The sequence below is a fragment of the Alosa pseudoharengus genome, unplaced genomic scaffold (assembly GCF_046254945.1).
Source record: "Alosa pseudoharengus isolate Yale_2024_CS ecotype anadromous, Long Island Sound unplaced genomic scaffold, YU_APseudo_1.1 YU_APseudo_1.1_scf_18, whole genome shotgun sequence".
Lineage (NCBI taxonomy): Eukaryota > Metazoa > Chordata > Actinopteri > Clupeiformes > Clupeidae > Alosa > Alosa pseudoharengus.
This window is the reverse complement of record NW_027468650.1, coordinates 26,776,865-26,803,865: the sequence shown is the minus strand read 5'-3', so window position 1 is coordinate 26,803,865 and position 27,001 is coordinate 26,776,865. Positions and strand designations below refer to the sequence as shown.

The following is a 27,001-nucleotide window of genomic DNA, read 5'->3' as shown; positions in this document are numbered from 1 at the left end:
AAGGCAGAAGCAGAGAACAGAAGAGAAAAAAGAAAGAAGAGGACAGAAGAAGGAAAACAATGAGAGCTGAGACAAGAGAAGAGGAGAGAAGGAGAGAAGAGAAGGAGACAGAACAGAAAGAGGAGAACGATGCAAAGAGAGGACATGTAAGGACAGAGAAGAGGACAGAAGAGCAGGAAAAGACACACTCACACAGGACAAGGCAGCCTGGGAATTATGTATTTTACAAGGCAGCAAACAGCCCAGCACTCAGAACTTGTGCTTTACTCACACTGCACACATGAGCCTCCACTGCCAACCAGCAATTCTACTGATTCAAATACCAGATTGTCTTACACAGAGTTCTACCTACCTACCTACCCGACATCATCTTGTACAGAAAATGCACAGATACAATTTTTGTCAAAGGCTTTATAGCTAACAGGACACAAGATGAAGATGATTGTTTTTTTTTTATGTCCAGTATCAAATTCATGAAGCTATTGCAAAAGCAAGAGTATTCCCTTTCTTACTCCAAATGTGATGCCAATATGCGTATATAAATATCTTGTATCGTTTTGCTTTTCCTTCTGTAGGCTACCACATTCATACACACGCGCTCAGATCAGTGAGCTCACTAAGAGCACACATACACACCCGGAGCAGTGGGCAGCCCATTATTTTCCTACCAGTCAGGGATCGAACTGGCCACCATTCAGTCACAAGTTGGATTCCCTAATTTTTGTTTCTCTGCCACTACAAGGGTATAATTAACAACAAAAAAAGAAGTTGCTGTTTTAGACATCAGTATCGGCCCAGAATCTCATAATCACGTATCTCTAATATGAAAACGTGAGAGAATCGTAATCCCAATCCTAAGTAAGAAAATCATGTTCTTATTTTAACCAGAGTAGTGCAACCCTAGTGTGTGTGTGTTGTGTCGTGTGTGTCTGTGTGTGTGTGTGTGTCACGCGTGTGTGTCTGTCATGTGTGGAGTGTGGACTCCTGAGCATCGTGACCTTTTCCCGCTTCACAGCCCAGCGAGCTCCACCGCCAACATCGACCTTTACAGCACACTCATCCACCTCTCCCTTTCTCTCTCAAATACAAACACACACACACACACACACACACACACACACACACACACAGTACACAAACCAGTGGAGCTATGGTATCAGACAGACACAGCCTGCCCATCGTCTCACTGAAGCATACACCTCAAACCACTATTGCACTCCCATGAATTTCCCTTCCCATCACAATTCTCCTACCATTCTCTCTCCCTCATAAACAGAGAGAGAGAGAGAGAGAGAGAGAGAGAGAGAGAGAAAGAGAGAGAGAGAGAAAGAAAGAAAGAAAGAAAGAAAGAAAGAAAGAAAGAAAGAAAGAAAGAAAGAAAGAGAGAGTTCCTTAATTACACAGGGCATCACACTCTAACTCACCACACACTTGTCTTCTCACAGTGCTCCATCTCTGGTACTCATTGTGCAACACTAGCTCATAACTAGAGCCTCTTCTGTCTGCTGGATCTCTGTCATAACCAAGAACTGCCCCTCTATCTCTCAATCGCTCTCTCCCTCACACGAATACTCTCTCTCTCGGTCACACGCATGCAAGCACATCGCACGCGCTTCATTATTCTTTCAGTCGTGCCATCTCACACACATTGCTCATCTACCTCTTCTCTTTCCATCCTGATCTCACCCTGACTCTTCTCATCGCATTACACATCCCTCCTCAACTAACCCCTCATGCCTCTCTCTCTCTCTCTCCCTCCCTCTCTCTCTCTTCCTAACCATCTTCCTCTACTCCTGTGAATCTCTGCTCCTTGCTCGTCCTTGCCATGCCTTGCTCTCTCTCCCTCCCTCCCTCTCTCTCTCTCTCTCTCTCTCTCTCTCTCTCTCTCTCTCTCTCTCTCTCTTCCTAACCATCTTCCTCTACTCCTGTGAATCTCTGCTCCTTGCTCGTCCTCGCCATGCCTTGCTCTCTCTCACACCCTCTCTCTCTCTCCTTCTCTCACTCTCATTGTATGACACCGTCTGTCAGCCCTAGGGCTATGTGGAGGGTAATGGCAAGTGTTCGCACATTACATGTGCGCATGCAAGGCCCAACATTCCTACATAAAAACACACATGCACACATACAAACGCACACGCACTCATAACACTGTAAGCTCATGCAGAGAGGACATCAGTCCAAGTCTTGTTTACTTCCAGCTCATGCACTCACTTATAGTCTAGACCACAGCTGATCATCTATCGCTCTTACTGTCACTTTATCCACAATTATAAACCACTGTATGATACGGTGTGTGTGTGTGTGTGTGTGTGTGTGTGTGTGTGTGTGTGTGTGTGGTCTGTTGTCATTGTCCTGAGCATATGGCAGTCCCCAATCCATCAGTGCAGTCATATTCCCACCACAACCAGATTTTGGGGTCAACCGGCTCTTGGGCAGTACATGTCTGCCAAAATTTAGAGGAACCCCTTCAGCTAGGGCAGGGATTCCCAAACTGTGGTACGCGTACCCCCGGTGGTACGCGAGCTGCCACTAGGGGGTACGCGAGATGAAAAGGGCAATGGCGGAAAGGAGTTAAAAATGATTAATTAATACTCTAATTAATTCATAAATAATACATAATTTCGAATCGGGTTATAATGATATGGAAACGTGAAATTAAAGGAAATCATTTGTAAACTCTATAATAGGGTATGTTTTCATTAAAAAATAAGCTACACACAATACGTGATTTCCTGCGGGCAGCCAGAATATCTGGCGCGTTAGTTTCGTTAAAGTATAGCCTAGGCTAGGTAGAAGGCTGCGTAAACATGGAAAACTGACTAAAAACAGGGACACTGTCCAAAAGGCCTAATTAAAGCGATCGAAGAGGAGAAACAGAGCAGGACACAGGTAGGTCTAACGATGGAATGGGATGGAGGGCAGACTAATGAAGGTGGATATGGAGCACAGGGGGATAAAAGAAAGAACGAGACATAAAAGGCTGCGCGAAGAAAGCTAAAGTATGATGGATTGGGAGACAGACTGCCCAAAGCCACAGTGCGTGGTCTGCAGTGAGATGCTACCTAACCATTCTAATGTGGTTCTCCACTGTTTTTTGTAACGTGAGAGCTCATAGACCAGTTGCACATTTTGATTATGTTATCATGTAGGGCGGCTAATTAAACAACGATGCCTGGAATGCGTCAATAGAATGAGTTACTTTTTTATGTGTTGGATGGTGGGGGTACGCGAGCCGAGTCAGGATGTAGAAGGGGGAAAAAGTTTGGGAACCGCTGAGCTAGGGGAACAGCCTAGGAATATGTGTGTGGTGCCGGGTAACAACATCCAACACACCATCATCATCATCGTCGTCATCATCATCACCATCATCATCACCATCACCACCACCATCATCACCATCACCATCACCATCACCATCATACTGCTATTCCACCTCAGCCATCAGCACTTCCCACCCCATGGCTATCGTTTAACGCTGAAACACGTTGACCCAAAATGAAAACAGCATTTGCTGTTCAAAAACAGTGGCTTAATCCATTTCCTTTTCTTTCTCCCCTTTAGTTCGGCACAGCGATTGTGCCCTTGAGGCAGGAAGGCAGCCGAAAGAAAGAAGAAAAAAAAGTGCAAAGTAAAAAACAATTAATTACCCATAATGGGCCTCTCCCTGCCAAACACCCCCCACCCCCCATCAGCACTCAACCCCACCCCCCCCCCCCCTCCCTCCGCGCCCCAGAATCTGCCACATCACATTGCGTTAATTAGTGGAGTCGCAGCGGAGAGGAATTGCCATGGCAGCTACAGACCACTCAACTCCTAATTAGAAAATATTTTTAAAGAGCAGGGGACCTGCGTAACCTCTCCGCTCCCTCCCTGTGCCGCTAATAACCAAATTTATGATCACCACACAAACGCTTCATAATCAAGACTGCCGACTGCCGGGGCTGCTGCTGGCATGCCCTGGTTTTTCTTTTCCCAGTAAAAAATAAATAAATAAATAAAAACAATTACTATTAGTATGCACTATAACCTTCATTAGCGCAATGTTACTTATTATTATCAACAGTGCCTAATAATTTTTACGGGCAAATGCATAATTCCATAGCTTTTCATGAGCTTGAGCTTGGGGAAACGCCTTCTAGTCTGACATGACATTTCCAGAGAATCAGCTCGCCGTAATCATATTTCTCTGTGTCTGTTAATTAATTGAGAGTCAATCACTGAATTTAATTTCTTTCAGCCTAATTATCCTCCTTTATTGAAATTAGTACCAACTAGCAAATGATGTACTTTGTAGTTTCACCTTAAAATAACATCATATCAATGTGAAGTCTCTGAAACTGGTACATCTATGATTCAGAATAATAATCCAGAAGGGTCATTTTCATCATGCAAATTTCATCTGCAAAGGCCGGATCGCTGCCTGGAAGGCACAAGGGTTAGGGTTAGGTGCCTTGAAGTTGACGGTGGGGGCCCAAAAGATCATCAAGCCAAAGGCCATGGGTGGCTGACCAATACCAATTTCTATAGCTCCAGAGGAATTTCTCTGTATTCCAAATGGGCTTGGGGTATCACTGAAGAACATGAAGCAGTAACCGAATCAGTTCCTTGACCAAGAATAGATGTCAACATTTTTTTATCAACCCGATTTGATGGGTTGGTCAGATTTGCTGATTGAGTTTGACTCCAATTGACTGAGTGACTCATCATTTCCCTCAAGGAAGTTGACTTATTCATTTCGCTGACACTTTTATCCAAAACAACTTACATTAGGTCAATTATTACAAGAGTCAGTCTCCCAAGAGCAACTCAGGCTTAAGTGCCTTGCTCAGGAGCACAACAGTGGCAGTCAGGAATCAAACCCACAAATTTGGTGGCTACTGTATGCTAGCCTAGCTCCTTAACCACTACGCTACTACCGCGTACCACCCAGAGTGACAATTGTTTGATATCATTTACATGTTCAAACCTTGGTGATTTTCAGGATTTTCAAAAAACTGCATTTCACACCATGAGAGACAATAACTAAGACATGGTTGTGAAACTTGGTTCTTGTGCTTGTAGAGTTAAACATCTTTCATTTCAATCATTCATCTCCTAACAAATGTGCTACTATACTCACTACAGTTGCTGGGCAATGAGATAGCCAGCAAACCCATGTGCAGCAAGTTCAGTCCTAACTATAAGATTAAACTTATCTAAGCTAAAAAAACTTTTTTTAAACAGTAGGCTAGACTATCAATCCATGGCTCAAAAACCACAGTCACCACTTAGTTTTAGGTTTTCAATGGTGTGAACATTGTGACAAAACTGGATGATTATGGCAAATCCCCATAACAAGACCAGCATTAGCATAGCACCACTCAGCTAATCAAAATGGCCAAAGCAAACTATGGCATCTTGCAATGCTAACATGGAGTTTAATTCTTTATGGTCTCGAGTAAAGGTCTGTTCTTCACCATATCAACCACCTTCTCAAGGCATCCAAGTAGCTACTAAAGACTTCAAGCAAAGAGTAACCTGTATGAGGGTCTCAATCCATATCAAAATGACTTTTCTGACAGTCTACACATAGCTGAATGTAGTGGTATCACTTAAAACGCATGGCTTGTTGGAATCGTGGATGGTTGGGGAGCTCTAAGTGAGGCTGACTCGCTCCACTTATAAACAACTGCTGATCGCCAGGGCATGAAACTGAATGGCCTTTGCAACTGCATTGAGCATATTCAAACCACTTTAAGTCCACTTCAAAACAGGGCCAGACAGAAAAAACAAGGACAAAGGCAAAAAACCAAAAGAAATGCCAGTCAGATGATTGGCCCACAGCATGGCCTAACACATTGTGTTAAACCCGAGCCCAAGACAAAAAAAAAAAAAAGAAAACAGAAAACAATGAATGTGTCATTTCAGCTTTTGATTGGTTAGTGAACAGTGAACACGCTCTTGACAATAAACAAAAACAAACAAATGAAGGAATGGAGGACAAAAGGAGGCATGTGATTGGTTCTCACCTCTGTGCTCCCTGAGTCTATTGCTTTGTCCACGTACAGCAGCACCTGACCTTCCGTGCGACACACACCATCCGACCAGGCTGCACAGCGCAGGTGGGCACAACACTGGCCTGAGGAACACACACAAACAATAAACATCAATCTTGTAAATCATTCACTTCTAAGACATCCTGTGTGCTATAAACGTTGCACAACAGAAGAACAATGAGCAATCCATTATTTATGGTATAAAATGCACAATGGGAGAAAGACAAGCTGACCTCCTCTGACCTCTAACAAGCCCATCCTCTGACAGTGGACCTGATGTAAAAGGGCACGGATGCTCCACTCCACCCTTTAAAGCCCACCTGTCCCTGCTACAATTTCACACCTTTAATATGTGTGGTGGAACACGACCCCGCTGCGTCGGTAACTTTTACACGGAGAGCATTAACGTGTCAAATCAGCACCGTAGTGCCACCAGCACAAACGTCCGGAAACATCCAGGTCATACCTCCTTCACCCATGCTAAATTAGCAAAGCTAATTAGCCAACACTTAACATCGGTGTGAACTTAACACAGCAGGTAATAGCTAGAGGTAGGCTAGACAGCCATGTCAGCTGTGCTACAGGTACCGGATCATTAAAATTATCTAGCATTATGGAGTCTTTAATTCAGATTGGCCACTATAATATCAGTTTTCCATCAACATTATTTATACACGTTGTCTGAATCCCTATTGGACTTTGCCAATGAAAAATCAATATTCCATTTCTGATGCGCTTGTCAACAATAGTAAACACCATACTGCAGACTTGCAAGGCATGCAAAGCACCCAAGGTATTAGAAATGACATGGTTCTTGTATTTCTTAAAATGTATGCCACTGAGATTTGATGCCTTATTAGCCTTTTCCTTCATGTTCTGAGTGTAACGTCTACAGTTCACATAATCGCACGGAAGCACTGCATCTGTCAAAGGAATCATTTGCCTTTATTTAAATTCAAATAAGAGCTAAAGAGGAACATCATTAATAAAGATTGTAGGTCTGAGGGCATGCCACTCACCAGTGGGGTCGAAGAGCGACTGGACGTTGATGTCATCAGGGAGACCGATCTGTCCTAGCTCGTCCCAGGGCCGCCGCGTCGGCTCCTCTCCAAATGGGTCAGAGCTGCCTGGTGCCGAGGACGAGTGCAGGCCACTGTCTGGCGAGCTGATCCTGGAGAGGTCAAAGGTGAGGGGTTAAAGGCAAGCTACGGAGGGACCTTTGTCAGGTTTGGCATGGTATGCAGAAACCCACCAGCAACATTTCACTGCATTTGAACAAAGCACCCTTGGGACAAAAACAAAAACGCAACTCCAGGCTGATAATGTAATATAATTATTCAAACAGGCTTTTAAACCATCAGAGGACATTTATGATCCTATTTCTACACATTTCAGAATTACTAAGCCGTATCTCTGGCATAGATTTGTGCATCGGTTATTCCTAATTTAGATCAATTTAGACTATAAATGTGAACGCACCCAGCAAATAAAAGTCCATTAAAACCTTCTTCTGAGCAAACAGGACTGTTGTATAATGGCAAGACTGGGGAGAGCGGGCTCTTTTAGAGATGTAGCAGTTAAAGGAGAGAGGGTGAGGGGTGTTATCAAACCTTGGCTAGCAGCACAAGGACTGGCTGTTCAACTACGCCCCACACAGAGTGCTTCAGATACAGAGGAAATAGGAAGAAGGGGGATAGACAGTGAAAAAGAGTGAAAGAGAGAAAAAGAGAGAGAGAGAGAGAGAGAGAGAGAGAGAGAGAGAGAGAGAGAGAGAGAGAGAGAGAGAGAGAGAGAGAGAGGGGGGGGGGGGGGGCGCTCATGGAATGCCTGGCTGCCTTGGATGAGCCTCCTAAACGAGTCTGGAGATCTCTGAGGCTCATGGAAGCGGAAAACAGGAATTAACATTTTAAAAGCTAGTCTCGGTTTTACAGAGGGCCAGGCAGCCCTTGGGCAGCAGTGGGGAAGGAGCAAGTACAGGAGGAGGAGAGCAGAGGAGGAAGGGGGTGTGAATTCAGAGGGAATAACAGTAGCCCTCTTCTCTCGCTCCTCGTCTGCCACATCTGCATACATCTAAATAAAGTGTCTCTCGCCGTACTTCCTCTCCATTAAAGCCCATAGCAGAAACACACACACACGCACACACACGCACGCACACACACACACGCACGCACACACACGCACGCACGCACGCAAACCACTCTCAATGTAGCTTGCATGAAAGCAGTGAAGAATAGCTTTCATTCGCCATTGCCAAAACATAATGGGCAATCTCCGAGACGACTTGGCAGAGTTTAATTACAGGTGTAAATAACCTGCTGCAGGCGGTACAAATAAAGCGTGTCAGTAATGGACCGTCACTACTCCAACAGCTTTCATCCATCATGCTAAAATCATATCAACTTGTCATCAATGGACCAACTATGCTACACACATGGTTAGATGCTACACATGCATCAATGCCATTAAATGACATGGCAAAAACATGCCATTAATCTATGACTTAAAGCCCATTTACACCAAGAACGATAACGATAACCATAACGATAAAAGCGTTCACAGTGAACAACGATAAACAAAGTCTCTCCTTGTGTTAATGAATGTGACGGTCAAAATTTGATGGGTTCTGATTGGCCATTAGCTTTTAATCGTTCCAAATATCGCTCTGAAGGTGATCCCCAACGATATCGTTCTTCATGTCGTTATCGTTATAGTTTGTGTGTGAATGTCGTCATTCATAATAACGAGAACAATGTTTGTTTATACTTATGGTTATCGTTCTTAGTGATGGACCTTAACACATACATACTGTAGGTTTTGCTGTAAACACACAGGCTTTACAGAAATCATCTATAGCACAAGCATAATCTCCCTGACAGTAGTATGGACATTGATATGCACTGTAAAGAAAACTGCAGCTGCACTTTTAAGTCAAACACTGATGGAGACACTACATCCATGCTATACTGTTAAATAATTCCTTTACATCATTTCATTAAAAACCTGAGTAATTTGAACCTAGACTATGACTGACATCTTAACAACAAACCAAGCTTGAGGTCTCTATCAACATTTCAAGTAGATCTGAGGTTAGGCTCAACCGAATAAGGCCAATCAATTTCCCAATTACTAATCAATCTGTGTGTCCTGCCTCAATGCGGTGCAATCTGATAGCAATCTTGAGTGGGTCTCGATAATAAGCTCCATCATGGGATTAGATACCTCTCATTAACTGGAGCAGTGTTTCATTAAGTGTGTGATTACACAGAGACTGGTCAAGCTACCTTCAATTAGCACTCATCAGCTTAATGCGCCTCAACCACGGTACCACACCATCACCATAGTACCACAATGCTGAGACGTGTGCGTGCCATCAGTCCTAGCAAACTAAAACAAAATGACGTGAGAATTTTAGCAAATGTTTCATTAATTCAGTTCTCGATCTTTAAAGTATTATGGAGTTTTGATCTACAACTAATGGGCTGCCAACTTAAAAAGTATGTAAACACCTTACAATCACCATCAAAACCCTAGTTGGCATTTCTAAAAGCTTTGCTAATTGGTGCCTTTTGGCAATAGTGTTGGTAATGCTGTACTATAAAGGCTTTTCTTTCATTTTCAGGGGGAGATGTGACCCAAACCACATAACTCAGGGCTTAAAGAAAGGATCATTTATGTGCCTGTAGTAAATACAAATCTTCAAAGCTGTGAAATATAATGATCCATTTTCAAATTTTAAACAACCTGGCCCACGCTTGAATTCCAGCCCACTAGCTGCTGAACTACTCAGTGCATAGCCTGGACAGCTATTGGGAACAACTATCCTTCCCAAGACCATATTCCATGAGAATTAATTTGAAAGCAAAAATTGTTGCTTATAAAAAATACACCTGAAAAAAGTGTCAACTTGTTGCATGATGTTGCTTTAAGTTCTTACACACCAAAGTCATCCACCAGACCTCCTTAACATCTTCCACCTTAACAACTCTTCAATGGCTCACTCCAAATTCTCTCCCTCTCTCTCCCTCTCTCTCCCTCCCTCCGCTCTCCCTCTCTCTCATTTGTTATTGTTTTCATTCCACCCCTCCCCCCCCCATCCATCCATCACTGGCATGGCTCCGTCCCCTACTTCAACCAATCGCGGGGCTCGAGCGCAACAATGATCTGCTGGTTGGCCTGCTGCCAGGAACGGCACAGGGTGCAGCATTACGTCAGTGCTCCTCAGGGGAGCCGTGTGATTGGTTTGCGCAGAGGCAGGCAAATTAGGCAGGCGGCCAATGGGCCCTAGGGTGCCGTTCGACAGGAACCTTTGTCAACAATGGATAACGTGGAAGGCCAGGGTGAAAAACAGTCCAGAGAGAAGGAGAGAGAGAGAGAGAGAGAGAGAGAGAGAGAGAGAGAGAGAGAGAGAGAGAGAGAGAGAGAGAGAGAGAGAGAGAGAGAGAGAGAGAGAGAGAGAGAGAGAGAGGGTTGAGGACAGAATAGCTGTGGTAAGGCCTGCCAGTGAAATTCTCCCACATGGAGTTTGTCCCCCTCTCTCCCTCTCTCAGTGACTAATCATCAGGGCCATTTTGGCACCAAATTAATTGACCCAAATTGAATTTTAGAGCTGTGTTCATTAGCATACGTTGGCTTATTTGGGTCAGAGAGCTCTAGATCTCCTGGTTTTTGCCTTCACAATGCACAATGGAGAACACTAATTTTACTTGATCACTAGCTCAAGCCACTGGTAATCACAGTGTCACACACACAAATGGACAGAGTGCATGGGCAAGCAAGCAACTAATGTTGGTGGTGCCGGATAGAGGTGTTAGGGAATTTCACCTTGTTATTATTAAATGGGGATATTGCCACCCTGAATGGAAAACTAACAAAACAAATGCTCAATAAAAGTTTATGCAAAATTCCTTTCCCCCAACCTCTGGCATTGTTAAAAAAGAGCCAGCAGGGGTTCTAAACACACACTTGCTCACACACACAGGCAGCGTTTGATCACAGTGAGTAATTAGACCTCGCTGTTCTAATTGGGCCTTCAGCAGTGTGGCATTCACCATTGTTTCCTCCTGTGTGGGGGGCCATCAGGGTCACTGCTCTCTAAATGACAAGGGGGTGGGGGCTGGGGGCACGACCCACACTCTCACTCTCCCACATTCACCACCCCCCCCCCCCCACACACACACACACACACACGCACACAGGAGAGAGACGACTGCTGATGGTAGGCTGGTTGGTTAGGACAGGTCATTGGCTTATGAGATGAGACACAGCCTATTGCACGTACTTGTTATACTAGGCCTCTCTGTCTTTTTCTTATCCTCACAAGGGAAACATACCAGTCAACCCTTTCAACATATAAATCCACACACCAAAACTGGCCTTTCACAGATTTACTGACTAGACTAGACGAGACTAGATTAGACTAGACTAGACTAGCATATACACACCACGGTACACAGTACATTTTTGAACCGAACAGTAGGCTTGCTAAGCAGACATGAACCGTACATGTCATTTTCTATTATTTCCAAAGTATATAAAATAATAAGTATAATTTATTGTTTTAATACCGAACCCGTAACGTTACCCTGGCCCAAAAACCATGAGATCGAACCGTGGGCATATTGTACCATTGCATCCTTAACACACTAACTGTCTTTCTTGTGCACTGTCGTACATTTCAGCATGTATTTTCCCTACATGCTGTGATATCAGTACCTCTAACTATGGAAGAAATAGGACTGTTGCCAACAATATGATGTTTGCCACTTGCATTTCTACAGTCCTCGCATGTCAATGACAGAATATGTGTAAAGGTATCAACGTTAGAAACTCAGACATTTTACGTTTGCTCTTCTCGATTGTACCATTACGTGCATTACTCTTCTATTGACTTGCATTGTTTTCAATACAGAGCAGGTACACAGTGGTATTGCAAGAGAGATGGTCATGGCTGGCTGGTTCGCATCCTAGCTTTAGAAGATATCACAACATGGTGCATAGGTATTTTTGATATTGTCAAAACAGTTATTTCATCACATTATGTTGCCATTTCAATGTAATTTTAGCATGTTTTAAGAAACAAACTACCGGTATACATACTGTAGCCATAAAATAGAATTAATATGTGTGTAGGAAAAACACAAAGGTACATGTTTTCATTGAGTGAATGCATCCTTTAATATTTATCTATATCCATCCCTGTAGATGTGGACCAAAACCATTGCCTGCAAACGTCACGTCACGTCAACGTTCCCCCACCCCACTCCACCCCAACAGACACTTACTTCTTAAGACCACTCTCGCGCTGGCCAGGGCTCTGGCTGTGGTCGTTGTCATCAGAATCATTGTCGTCGTCATGGTAGTCATCGTCCTTCTCGGAGCTGCCGTGCCGGTTGCGGATGTGCAGCGGCACGTAGCCCGGCGTTGGGCCGAACAGCTTCAGATCGCCCTGGCCCAGCACACTCCTCTCCCCACAGTAGCAGAAGGCACACAACCTCTCACTGCCAGAGAGAGAGAGGGGGGGGGGAGGGAAAGAGGGAGTGAAAAAGAGATCAATTTATCGTAACACCCCCAATTATCGCCACTTTTGTTCAGAAATTCTAAAACAACGATGTTTTTTAACACTTCAAAATAACATTTACTAAATGAACCTTACATTTTTCAGTAGCCATAGGTGTGTAGATTTGAACAGAGTCTGGTTTGGTTCTTAACGGGAGCATTTACTGCCTGAAATATCCGATTTTGTTTACCACGCTCGGAGTTATAGTGCTGGCCTGATGGGTCGCCTATTTACACCGTTTCAACGGCACATGGACGGTTAGACCGAGAATTCTCGTCGTGAAATTAAAATTCCACTGGAGCTCCAAGCGGTTGTGTACACGCAGCCTTACAACACTGTTTACAGCTCTTCGAGTCAAGGTAAAATGTCATTTTTGGTACATAGCTAATTTAGATACACCTATGGTGTGGGTAGTTGCGTTTCTATAGGAGTCCGCTGTCTTGGTTTGTATAGAAATTTATATTAAGTGACACATACACGCAAGACGGCGGAAATACGGGACCGGTGGAAATAGGGGGTGTTACGATATAATTGTTACAATTATACTTTATACATTCCAGACCAGTCTGATATACACTGACACATGGCCACACAACTGCTCACTGCTACCCAGAGAGGAAAAGAGAGAAGAGAAGGGAGCGAGAGAGAAATTCCGTTTTTTTACCATTTATAAAGTGGAATCTCACTTTGACAAGAACAAATTGAAAGTGCTTAACCTTGGTGGTCAACCATGGCAGTGAAGACAAGATTGTCAAATGAAAATGAAAATAAAATGCTGGCTGAAAACCGTCAAACTAAACCTAACCAAAAATATAACATCCTCAGGGCATATCACCAGTCCAGTACACCAGCACACACACACACACACACACACACACACACACACACACACACACACACACACACACACACACACACACACACACACACACACACACACACTATTTTCCCATCATATCCAAACAAAAACATTGGGAAAAGCAGTGAAAAAGGTAAAAAAGTACACCAGACAGTGAGAGGGCAGAGAAGGAGAATATGAAACGGAATACAGGCAATAGAAAGAAACAGTCAAAAGGCATTGCATCGCTTTATTGATGGCACACTGTAAGTGACCAGAGTTAAATTAAGCTCCCTCAAATCATGATACACCAATCAAGTGTTCGCTTCTTAAACCTCATTCAGACAGGAAGATACTCGCAGTGATGTAACAATTAAGGTGGAACGGAGAGATGAAATTCCGTAATTTGGAATGACTTCAGGCAAAATGACAGATGGGGATGATCCACGATGACAGATGATCGTCCACGATCACAGTATAGCCATTAGAAAAACTGTAACTTCAAACAAAAAATTAAACACAGGTGAATAATTTCCAATTCACTGGAGAGCTATGAGTGTATAGCCTGGATACCAGCCGAACTTAGCCCCGCCCACAACATTTGAGGACGGAAAGTTCGGTCTGGACTTGTTCTGTTGTGGAGCAACTATGCCTGAACCAGAGCTGTTCAGACCAATCAAATTGGGCTTTGTACAATGATGGACAGATGAGCAACAGTGCCTCGACCATCACGTCATCAGAGCAAGCTTCGGTTGATTTTGTTTGCAACAAAAATGCTGTGGCTAGAAGCTAGACAGACGGCTTCTAAGACCCTGTTTACACGTAGGAAAAATGCATATATTTCCATGCGGTTTGGCCTTTCATTTACATGAAAACGGAGGTTTTATCACTGAAAACGATTATTTCTGAAAACTCCGACCAAAGTGAAAACTCTGCAGGTATCACTTCTGCATGTAATCAAGGGAAAACAGCGTAGTGCATAGTGACATTTTCCCTCGTTTTGTTTGCTCGAGGGGTCTGCGACACCATTTCCCAGCTGTTTTTAGCATCGGTGTTAACGGAATTATTTTTAAAAGCAAAGGAGGTGAGACATCCGTTTTCCGAATAGCCTACCCCTATGTATTTTGTGGTCTTAGATTTCGCTATCGGGTGTTAAAGATAGACAGCGCAATAACTTTAAACAACGACCAGAAAACAATGTTAAGGCATTGGAGAAGGATGGCTCCGGTGTTCTTCCTACAGTTCACGGTAAGCTATTTTGTTGCTCTTATTAGTTACTGTAGGTCTATCCAATTGAGTGCAGAGGCATTTTCCCCTCTATATCGGTTGAAACAAGCCCCATAATCACATCCCAATGGAGCAGTATCAGACTCAAATTCTGACTAGAATTGAGAATGACGACGTCAGGCTAATGTGAGTATAGACCGACAGCATTGTGCTGTACTAATATATCAACCTTGGGAGCCAGCCTATTGCTTGTTTCAATCATATGACTCCAGTGATCAACTGTCAGCTACAAAACAATGGGCGATGGGCGATGAAAGAAACATCACATTCGGACAGGCATTTACACTGACAAAAATGATATTGGTATTCAGTCATAGTCACCCATGACACAGAAACAAGCCCCACTTCAGATAACAATGGTCCATTACTAACTCAGTGAATGGATACTACAAGTTCAGTCTTTCATTCTACAACCTTCCACTGATATCCCTGCAGACTATTTCAATTCTGAGTCCTACCCAGAATTAGGTCAAATGTCATTTGCTTATTTTCCTTACCAACCCCCTCCATCTTATTTAATAGGTGATGTGCTTTTGACAACCTTTGAAAAAGCAACTGTGTCTGAGGATCTTCAGTCATCCTCCACAGGTCCCTGAAGGATGTCATTAAAGACCAGTCTGACAGACACTGACACACACCAGCAGAAAGTGGGTGGAGTGTGTGTGTATATATTTGTGTGTGTGGACGGGGGAGGTTACAGGTTCATGTTCAGCTTTGACAGTTATGACACAGGAGCACATTTTCCTGTTCATTCATGTGACAACAGTGCTCCTCATCACCAAAGGCCTGGGAAGCAAGGTCTGTTACCGTTATCTGACACATGGACATGAGAAAAGAAGGGAAGGAAGAATTGAAATGGAGTGAGATAAAGAAAAAGAGAGGGCCAGAGAGAAACGGTTAGAAAGAGAGACCCTGAAATAAAGCCAATTTGCAGAAATGCAGCCAATTTTCAGAAATACAAAAGCTGTGTGTGTGTGTGTGTGTGTGTGTGTGTGTGTGTGTGTGTGTGTGTGTGTGTGTGTGTGTGTGTGTGTGTCTTCCAACAGTGACACAGATTAAGCTGTGAATGCCTGGGATCTGCCAAATTTTGTGACTTGTACCCCAGAGGGACAGAAGAGCGTCATCTTTCTGTTTGCAGCGAACAAACGAGCTTAACGGCTGTCAGCAAATGTAAAAAAATGACATCTGACACACGCCAGCAGAAACAGCAAGTATTCATCAAATATTTGTTCGAAGAAATTTTGCACTGCTAATAAGTTCTTTGGGGATTTAAAACAACTACTCCACACACAAAAAAAAACAGAACTGTCTCTTGAAGCAATTGATTAGAACCCCCTTCGGTTCCCACTCGCTTTGCATACGCAACAGTGTCATGTCCCACAATCCCTCACGTGCACATTTCTACACACAGGCGCTGTGATAACACAGAGATTGACTAACGCAACACAACACAAGAGTTACTTCTCTCTTACTTTCCCAATAATCCTTACAAATACATGCGTGTGCACACACACACACACCCAGCTCTCCTGAGGCCACCAGAGAACACATTTCCGATTAAGTTCAAACACTGACGGCTCCAGAGCATCCCCACGTCATTATTGAACCTAGTCGTCACATGCAATGACACAGCACTCAACTGTGCTTGTCTTAAACCCTCACATGAAACGCCCACCACATCATATTAACACAGACCACGTAAGTTGATATTTCTCTCTGTGACAGGATGAGGGAAGTGGCAAGACCAAAAGGAGGGAAAGAGGCAGAAAGAAAACAAATAAACACACACACACACACACACACACACACACACACACACACACACACACACACACACACACACACACACACACACACACACACACACACACACACACACACACACACACACACACACACACACACAGCTTTCAGATATAACCTCCGGAGTCAAACAGAGGTTTCAGATATGATGCTAACCTGCGGACCTTATACGGACCTATGTGTGAACGACATACACGCACATTACAGAATCTCCGTGTGGTTGTCCAGTGAGGGGTGGGGGCTTGTAGAGTTCACAAGAGGCGAGATATGACGCAGAATATATGCGGCCGCTGTCACAGCTGCTGTTTGTTTACAAAGTGTATGCATTATGTAGGCTAAAGAAGAAAAATCTATTGTGTGTAGGCTAATACTTGAAGTAGTCACGTAAGTGCGCACTTGAAATCGACCTACAGTATTTGTATGTGTGCTTCGAATAAACACATTTATCTGTTTTCAATGTTATGTAGCAGAATTACTTGGCTATGGAAACCCAAATATGGTTTGCGTTGGAGAGAGCATGCACAAACTTTATGGTACCAGCCAATTCAGTTGGCTAACTCAAGACTTCAAGGCCATCATATACGTTTTTAAGCAACAAAATACTAACATAACAGTGAAGTGGTTCGTTTTTTCATGGTTTATTTTTCCAAAAGCATCCTCTCCCCATGTGTCTATTGCATTTATGGAGCTTGGAACAAAGTTGGGTTTTCTTCGTTTTAATTTTCTCTAGGCATATTTATGCTCAACAAATATCAGCGAGCTCAGCAGTGAGGTCATGAGAAGGCTATCAATGAACAGAAAACCGACCGTGTTGGCTAACAATTTATTAAATACTCCTGTTATTGTCATCAACGACGTCGCTGTAGGCTACTGCCTTTTCAGCGCCTTCTGCTTATGATGATTTGGTCTTTTGAATTCCTTTGGCCTTGCGATGCAGTTGTAGGCTTCATCAACGTGTCTCTTGCCGTTCCCTTCATGTGTTCTATCACAATGCTGTTTGCCCTCATGGACAGTAGCTCCGTGATGTCTGCATCTTTCTAGGTCGGAGATTTTCTGGACAGCACTATGCCACTCCATCATAACACTGGCATTTAAGTCAGATTTAACCACATGGACGCACGAAAGACACATCACTGACACGATCACCAGGTGTGAGTTTTAACCGCATGTTCTACGCTTCGTTCAGACACAGCACATTTACATAATGTCTGGAGGAAATACTAGGGGGGGAGCAGTAGAACAACCGGCTAAGTTCAGACTTCCATATGACTGTTTATGTCGTTCAGATATAAGGCCCCACCGTTTAACATCCGCCAAACCTCCGGTCTTACACGTATGTCTGAAATGGCTTACACACACACACACACACACACACACACACACACATTTGCAAACAGCCATCACTCTGCTGTGCCCTGTGTCATAACGGGAAACCTAATGCTGAATCATCTTCAGCGAATGATCGTATGTATTTCTAAAGACCACCCCGTAGGAAATTCTCACCCTTCCTCCACCCTCCTGTGTGTGTGTGTGTGTGTGTGTGTGTGTCAGAGGGAATCTGACAAACACATGTTGCTGATGTCTAATGTGTGGATCAGCATGAAGTGAACAATCTGTGCTAATTGGAGCTAAAAAGAAAAGGGCCCCCCTCTCTTCTGCTCTACCACACTCTTCTCCTCCCCCTTTCTTTTCTGCTCTCACTCTCCCTCCCTTCCTCTCTATCTCCCTGTACTAATTACAGCACCAGTGGTTCAGTCTGCAGGCTGCCAGACCTAGTACTGTTGGAGGCCCCTAAACCCTGCTCTCCCTCCCTCCCTTCCCTTTCTTTCTTTCTTTCTCTCTTCCCCCCCCCCGACTCCCTCTATTTCTCTTCCTCTCTCTTCCTCCCCCTCATGGGCTTGCTTCCTCACTCGTTCTCGTTCTCCTTTTCTGCTGTTCAATATTTCCCAGTGCAATTATTTCTCCTGTAAACCCTTCCCCCATCTCGCCAACCCTGCCTTTCTCGTTCTCTCCCTCTTTCGCATTTGCTCTCATGCGCTCCCTTTCTCATTTTCTCTCTCCCGCTCACTTCCTCACTCTCTCCTCTTTCCCTCTCCACTCTTGTTTTTGCTCCATTCTGCAGAAAAAAAAATGCTGTGTTGAGGCACTTTGTACACGTACACACACACACACACACACACACACACACACACATACCCACTGCAGGGCTTCAGTACAAAGACACTTCACTGTCCAATCTTCTTTAAACGAACTCTTGCTCTCAAACTCACAAACACCCTTCAACAATTTATACACACACACACACACACACACACACACACACAAACACACAAACAGGGCTTTGAGCAGACACAGACCTGGTCTTGGCGTTGTCGGAGGCCGAGGCCGACGAGCCAGCCGAGTCCTCGGACACGGAACGCTGGAAGAGCGGCGAGAGAGGCTGCAGGTCGCCGGGGCAATAGAGCAGCGGCCGGAGCGGCTCCTCCTCCTCCAGATCCAGTTCCGCCATTTCTGAAAGAGAAAACCTAAAGTTAGTCATGCTTTATTCTTGGGGATTAAAACATGGAAAAGTGAATCAGATCTCATTTGACATTTAAGTTGGAATGATGAATGAAAGATGGAACATTATGCAGTGTAAGAAAAAGTTTATTAAAATAACAATAGAAAGCAGTTTACTCTGTCACATGGATACAGAATGTCACCAACAGCAACCAAAACCAATCTGTATTTATTTTTCCATCTGTGCCTGTCTACATTTGTTTCATGAAGAGAAGCCAGTTGACAAAGCACTGAATTATTTTTGCTTACACACACACACACACACACACACACACACACACTACAGAGTCTGATGGCAGTAGAGGAGTAGGTGAAGTGTAAGAGGAACACACCACTGGTTGCAAAGAGGGGCAAGACTGGCATGTTTATTCAAAATGAGCACACTCTTAACCAAACAAAAACACAGACATATATAAACATATAACTTTAGAAGCAGTTCTGGACAACAAGTATATCTGCCTGTAACAAACACTGGACAGCCAAGTCAAAACAGAGGTACAAAAAAAAAAAAAAACCTTGCAACCCCCTCAGACCCTCAGATTTAACTTCACGTTTGCTCAATCTCTCACCATCTTCCCATCAATCACCTTCTATGCCTCAACCTCTGAACACACACACACACACACACACACACACACACACACACACACACACACACACACACACACACACACACACACACACACACACACACAGACACACACACTCAACTTCCTCTAACCCCAACCCCCCATTTTACTAACAGACAGGCCCCTCTCTGTTCATTTAACGGAGAACTTGCTGACTCTACAACTTCAGGTAAAACAAGCAAGGTTAAAAAGGCTTCACTCAACGCAAAAACTGACACCAAAAACAAACAGATCAGGGAAAGATAGACCAGACCATAAAAATACAAAACAGGGTGATATGACCTTTGCTGAAACCTTTGGAGAAAAAAAAACGATACAGTATATAATGAGACTTCCTGAGTTGCCCACACAGACACACACACACACACACTTTCCGATGACAGAGTGCGACTGTCAGAGGATACACACAGCTTTTTAAAGCATGAGCGCGCGGGAATAACCATATCTTCCACTCCCCTTTTAAATAAAGCCACTCGAGAAGACATCCATGCACCCATCACCAGATGACTTCCTTTCCATCAGCTAAGTGCTTCCCATACACTTGCTCCAGGTGTAACGTGTGCTCTCCATCTTAGCGGACCATCAGCCTAGAATTTTAGAGGGAATGCTCTAAAAATTCTCAGCTGGGATAAAAATAAAGGATTGCTCCTAGGGAAAAAAAATAGTGCTTTTCATCTTAGAGAAATATTTACCCTAACAACTGAAAGACAGAGTTCAAAGCACTATAAACGGGAGAGAGGAGCTATGCTTGCTGGGCACAGCTGGCAATGTTAAGTCAGACGACCGACTCAAAGCTGCCTGTAGAGCCGAGCGCTCTGAGCAGTGGAAAAGCATTCTTTCAACCGGCCTTCAGATGCTAGCCATCCATTTTTCCTCAGTCTTGTTGTTGGATAGGGTCTATGCGTATGAGTGTGTCCTAGGGATGTGCTTCTCCATCACTGTGGCTGATGCCATGCAGGGTACAAAGAAATTAGCTCCCTGAAACTGGTAGGTGTAACATCAAAGCAATGAAGAAGTCCCTCGTATTTAGAAAGTTTATAAAAACAAGAAGTCAGTTTAGGCTATTGGTCGGAAACTGTTGGCCATTATTGGTCTAAACTCAAGGGACATTCAATGAATGCCTAGATCCTCCAAGGCCAATATGCTGCAGCCCACCGCACAACGTTAGCAAAAATGAAACTAAATACATTGAGTCATCCCATGAATCAGAGCCATTGCAAAATGTAATGTGTTCTTCCTTGGCCCACGCTATACCTTCACACTAAAATTCATGAAAACCAAGCCGGTAGTTTTTGTGTAAACTACCGGTACAACAGTCAAATACCGAAAATATAACTTTCTTGGAGGTAACAACAAAAGCATACGGCCTTTACTAATTGCTATGTTTAAATTATGAGTGGCCCTATGCAAAAATGATGCATGCCAAGTTCACCCCAAACTGCATCTCAGCATTACACGCTTTATTTAATTGGGACCATAACATTGTTAACTTTTATGCTGATGCACCGATGTAAAACTGTGAATCTTATCATCACTAGGGTGTACATCTGAAAGGGGGATTGGATGTTTTTGCAAATAAATACTAAATATACAACTCATTCTACAGCCCCGCTTCCATAAACTCAGCCTGACCCAGACCCACTTCAAAATGAAAATAAATGTAAAAAAAAAAAAAAGAGATGTGATGGGCGCTGGCCCGGAAGTAATTCCTCAGCAGCTCATTAAAGAAACTTCCAGAGCTCTAGATGAGAGGGAGGAAGGGAGGGAGGGAGTGTGTGTAAATATATCCCAGGATCCCTTAGCATCCCCGCTGTGCAGACACTGTGCTCTCCTGCAGTCCAGCATTGTCTAGACACAAAAGTATATCCCTGCAGCAGTGGCAAGCCAGGCAATGCCATCTACATAGAGTGACTCAGATACAAAATAATGACAATGAAAAAGAGACTTGAAAAAAAAAAATATATATGGTAAAAAAACTGGTAAAATTGTAAATAAATAGAAGTTAATAGAAATAGAAACAATAATAAAGACAAGACAGATGAGCGAGGATAGGATAGGATGGAAGGATGAAGCATGGGTGCATGAGTGGATGGATGGAGACAAGCTACCTACTCCTAGGCATCTTCTGGTCTAGTCTGGGAAATAATAATAATCATTTTTAAAAAAAGTCTTTCTAAGACCACTCTCTTTCAGAAATTCCCATCGGCTCCAGCGAGCAAACCTCAGAATGTAGTTAATAGCCAGGAAATTAATCTCCAAAAGCCGCTTCAGCATGGGTGGGTGAGGGGGAGACTAATCACGTGTTGCAACTATGATTGAGTCATCTAAAGAATGTGTGTGCACATACACACATACACAAGTGTGTGTGTGTGTGTGATTAAATTTCACCTTACACAGGCAGCCAGACACTTCAAGGGGGGTTGGGGTCCTTGTGTGTGTTCGTGGTTATGTCACTGGTCTGTGGACAGCGCTGCCATGAGGGAGAGCACCAGGCCAGCTGATGCTAATGAGGCTACTGCTGGTGGCCAAACACGCTCACACACACCAAACCTTAGCCCTGAGGGGCTTACACCTCGCCTGCCCCACTCACTCACTCACTCCCTGTGTGTGTGTTTGTGTGTGTGTGTGTGTAAGGGGATTGTGGACTGGGAGCTTCAGAAAGTGGGAGGTTTGAGTTGCCCCCAGCAGCCGAACTGGCATTGTTAGAAGCAATAGCAACGCCTCTTAAGTCAGTCAGGAAGTAGCTGACACCCCCCTCTCCTCCACCACATCCACCCCCCCCCACACCACATCCACCCCCCCACACCACACACACACACACACACACACACTCAACCATGCCACTGTCCCCTCCCCCACTCGTCACCGCGGCCTCTTCCTCTTTTCTCTTCTCAGCAAGAGAAGCCAGAAACACTACAACATGCATGACACAAATTTGCTACAGACATTTTTAACATCTCGCATTAAGAGGAGGAAGACATAGGGTGAAGGAGGGACATTCATAACTTGCTTTTAAGGAATATTCCCTTGGCAGTATTACAGGCTGAGCGCCATGTCAAACCAGACTAGCCGAACATCTACAAGCTGAGGTTTTGGACTACTGCTATGCAATGATAAACTAGAACAGGACGAGTTAAAACCATGTCTTATTGTTCTGAACCAAGCCAAACACGAGAGAAACTTATTAGGCTGGGTTTAAGCACTGTCCCGGATAAGCAGGTGTCATGTTGAACTACCATCAGGGTGGCCAGTGATATGACATGTTCTATAGACCAGGCTGCACTGTACTAGATTAGATGGGGATGAGCTGTATTGTACTTTACCGTAATTTCCAGACTATTAACCAAGGTTTATACCTTGATTTCACTACATTTCTTCAGCTATGAAGTTAATACATGGGGCAGGCTATACATGGGAATGCATTTCTTTTCTTTATTCTTCATCTTTATTTTCTGATTCGGATTCATTGGACTATTAGGCACTGCGGTTAATACACAGACGCGGTTCATACATGGGAAATTACTACACTAGGTTAGGTTAGTTACACTGTGCTGCGTTGGATCAGTTTAGGCTGCTTTGTGCCGTGCTGTTCTGGTCTGTGTTAAACTGCATTGTTTGCAGGGTAGCCACTGTGCTGGGCTGGGGCTTGCTGGGGCTTGGTGGGGCTTGGTGGGGCTTGGTGGGGCTTGGTGGGGCTTGGTGGGGCTTGCTGGGGCTTGCTGGGGCTTGCTGGGGCTTGCTGGGGCTTGCTGGGGCTTGCTGGGGCTTGCTGGGGCTTGGTGGGGCTGTGCTGTGTGGTGCTGCAGTGAGTTTCCAGGAGGAGACGGGGAGAGGATGAGACATTAAAAGCTTTCAGGAGACATAAGTCATCCTCCGCCCCCCTCTGACAACGCCACAGACATGGGCTGCTAAGGGCACTCCAGAGAGTATACACACATGTGTGCAACTGTGTGTGTGTGTGTGTGTGTGTGTGCAATTGCGTGTGTGTGTGCGCGTGCGCAAGTGTGTGTGTGTGTGTGTGTGTGCGCGCAAGTGTGTGTGTGTGTGTGTGTGTGTGTGTGTGTGTGTATGTTAAACTTTGCAAATATTTTTTTCCTCATAAAAACCTGAAGCAAGAAAGATGCCGATCGACCACTGACAGATTGGCTAAAACAGAACATTAGCGTATGTGTTCAACATGAAGACATCCCCATCCAAATGCCCCTCCTGATCCTACCAAAGCTATCTTATCACTCCTCATGCTACAGCAACACTACAAAGAATTGTCATGTGATTCATGTCCAACACACCTCATTACAGCACTGCCAGTGACAGCATCTCACCTGTCCATCCTAAAGCCAATTTAGGCTTCTGTATAGAATCTATGTGGTGATTTGCCAGTCTGATGCACAACTCCCTAGAAAAGTAACTATCCGAGAAAACGCAAACAGCAACAACTGTGATTGATTGGCCTGCTTGCCCTATATTTCAAGGGTGTTGACAATGTAGAATATGTCCAATCAACGTCCTAGAACAACCAATCACACTGCTATGGATTGCTAACTGTGGTCTATCTTCGCTAAACAAGCAGCCTTCTTCGTGGGAAATTAGCTTACTAATGCGCTAACGCTAGCAGGTTAGCTGGCTGATGGCTCGCGATCACCTTAGACAAATTGCTTTGGTTACAATTAGACAAATCAGTATATTTCTTGCCAATGTTTAAAGAAATCTAATCGTAAAAAAGACAAACAAATTACATTTACACAAACATAGTGAGTTTGGTCTATAACATTTGATTACTTGTGTACACCTACACACAAATATAAATGGTCACAACTGCATGGGCCACTTGCATAGGCTATTATGTAAGATATATGCAGAAGTTAGTTCATTTCTCATTATAACCAATATAAACAGAGCCAACTCTGAGAGCAGGTGATGTATGATCCTCAAGACCAAGAGGTTTGTACTGATAAAATGAACCTTATGCTTCAGGAGAAAAAAAGAGAGAGAGAGAGACAGATAGAGAGGGAGAAAAAGAGAGAGAGAAAGAGAGAGACTTACCCATGTCCTGAAGAGGCTCTGTGTCTGCAGGCTCACTGCCATCCATGCTGTCCTCATCATCTGCCTGCGCCCGACCTCGACTGCGCGACCTAATACGTACACACACACACACACACACACACACACACACCAATGTTAGCAACTAATATATAGGTCTTGATTTAGCCACTTGGAGCAAGGTTATGAAGCAGAGTATTCAAAGCCCAGTTGAAAAGCATTTTCAATATTCTTAAAGCCAAAGAAACCTTCTAGCAAAAGAGAAAAAGAAAACTAAAGAAAGTGTGTCATATCTGGAGGCTATAAGCCTTGAGAAGTGCCATGGCTTAGACAAAGCTGTTGCTGCTGCAGGGGAGGGCCATCCAGTCATCAATGCTACATACTTCAGTGGAGCAGGCCGCCACCACACACACACACACACACACACTTTTCTGCTGGGCGGTGTTGATGGCACTGTTGGGTTACGTGGTTGCTGCGCTCTCTCTGTGTGTGTGTGTGTGTGCGCGGTGTTAGCAGAAGTATAGATGTTGCGCGCTTGTGGCGGTGTTGTGGGAACCATCAAGCACACTTCCTGCTGAAGGGTGTCACGCAAGGCTCCACGATCGCTATGCATTCTCCAACACCCGTCTCTGCTCACAAGCGCCACAACCACATACACATTCTGCACTCACCCTATGCTCCTACATGGCTAGCTACTGCACAATAAGCACATTCGGCACATGCCCTAGCCAACTTCAGTGGATGGGCAATTCAGTTTCAGAACCTCCCACTCGGCTCTTTCTCTATCATGGTTTCACTATCAGCTCTCCCCATTTCTCCTTTTCTGTCCCTCTGTTTTTCTTTGTACACCTACCATCACCCTGCCCCCCCCCCCCCATGTAAGTGGGCAAATAATCAGCTCACTCCTAGCTGCCACCACCACCACCACCACCCCCATTAACAAACACTGTCAACACTGGTGTCACAGCCCAAAGCGCCAGCCAATGGCAGAGCGGCACGGCACGGCCTGCAGCTAGCGCTCAGCTGCTCGTCACCATGGTGACTACATTGAGTTTTTTTTTTTTTTTTTTTTTTAACAGACGCGGCCAGGCCTGCCAGCACATCAGAAGAGCGCACCAACAGGAAGAGAAGGAGGGAGGGAGAGAGAAAAAGCGAGCGAGTGCGAGAGAGAGAGAGAGAGAGAGAGAGAGACAGAGCAGAGAGGCATGGACGAGAACGAGACTGACTGAGGGTGGGAGACAAGCAAGAGAGGCAGGAGGCAGTGCTAGAGTAAACAGCAACTCCAGGAGAGAACGGAGACTGAACTAAGGCAATAGAGATGTAGAGACAGCATGTGTATTGAAGAGAAGAGAAGAGAAGAGAAGAGAAGAGAAGAGAAGAGAAGAGAAGAGAAGAGAAGAGAAGAGAAGAGAAGAGAAGAGAAGAGAAGAGAAGAGAAGAGAAGAGAAGAGAAGAGAAGAGAAGAGAAGAGAAGAGAAGAGAAGAGAAGAGAAGAGAAGAGAAGAGAAGAGATACAGGCTAGGGGTGTATTTGCATTTTAAAGTCGCTCTACTACATACATAAAAAACAATGACAACAAAAACAAAAACAGCAACAACAAACACTGTGACTGTTCCCTGACGTTCCCTCAGTGAGAAGCCCAACTTCTTGATGCTGGTTCCTTCACCAGGACTGTCAGAGCCCTTTGGGTGTGGAAGGAGCCGGTGGGGGTTGGGGGGGGGGTGGAGGGGATACTGAGCCCTCACTCACGTTCAGTCGAGTGGAAGAATGACCCCAGGCACTGGCACTCAGATTTTCACTCTCATCTCTCCATCCCTTCATCATCAACAGCTCCATGTTCCCTTTTAACCTAGTTTAAGGACTTCTGCTTCACTCCATGACACCAATGCTTGGGTACCCCTCTTCTATGCAAATAGTACAAAATGGCAAGGCCCCCACATTGGAGCCAAATAAAGGTTAGACGCAAGCTCTATCCACTAGGGATGCAAAGGTACAGTGTGCCCACGGTTCGGTATGTATCACGGTTTGTGGGCCACGACAACGATACGGTTTTGTTATTTTAATATAAAAAAACCACTGATATAAACAGTGAACTATATTTTGACTATAGACAAAACTGGTAGTGTGACTGACTGACTTGGCTTAGATTTTAGCCTAACTAGGGTAGTTTTCAACTGCTTTGTTCGAACTATCAGTGGAGAAAGCTGGGGCGCCCCTGTGTCAATCTATTTTAAATTGTGCTCACCCCTTCTGT

The 27,001-nt window shown here is 44.4% G+C and overlaps 1 protein-coding gene across 1 annotated transcript in view; it reads right to left on the bottom strand.

Annotated features, from left to right (window-relative positions):
- kmt2ca (lysine (K)-specific methyltransferase 2Ca) overlaps positions 1–27,001 on the bottom strand; it is a gene marked incomplete in the record, with an annotated part of 117,652 nt that overhangs the window by 75,297 nt on the left and 15,354 nt on the right. Inside the window, 5 exon segments of the mRNA XM_076290788.1 lie at positions 6,009–6,118; positions 7,055–7,206; positions 12,317–12,532; positions 18,877–19,030; positions 24,751–24,839. Coding sequence (XP_076146903.1) covers positions 6,009–6,118; positions 7,055–7,206; positions 12,317–12,532; positions 18,877–19,030; positions 24,751–24,839 — 721 coding nt within the window.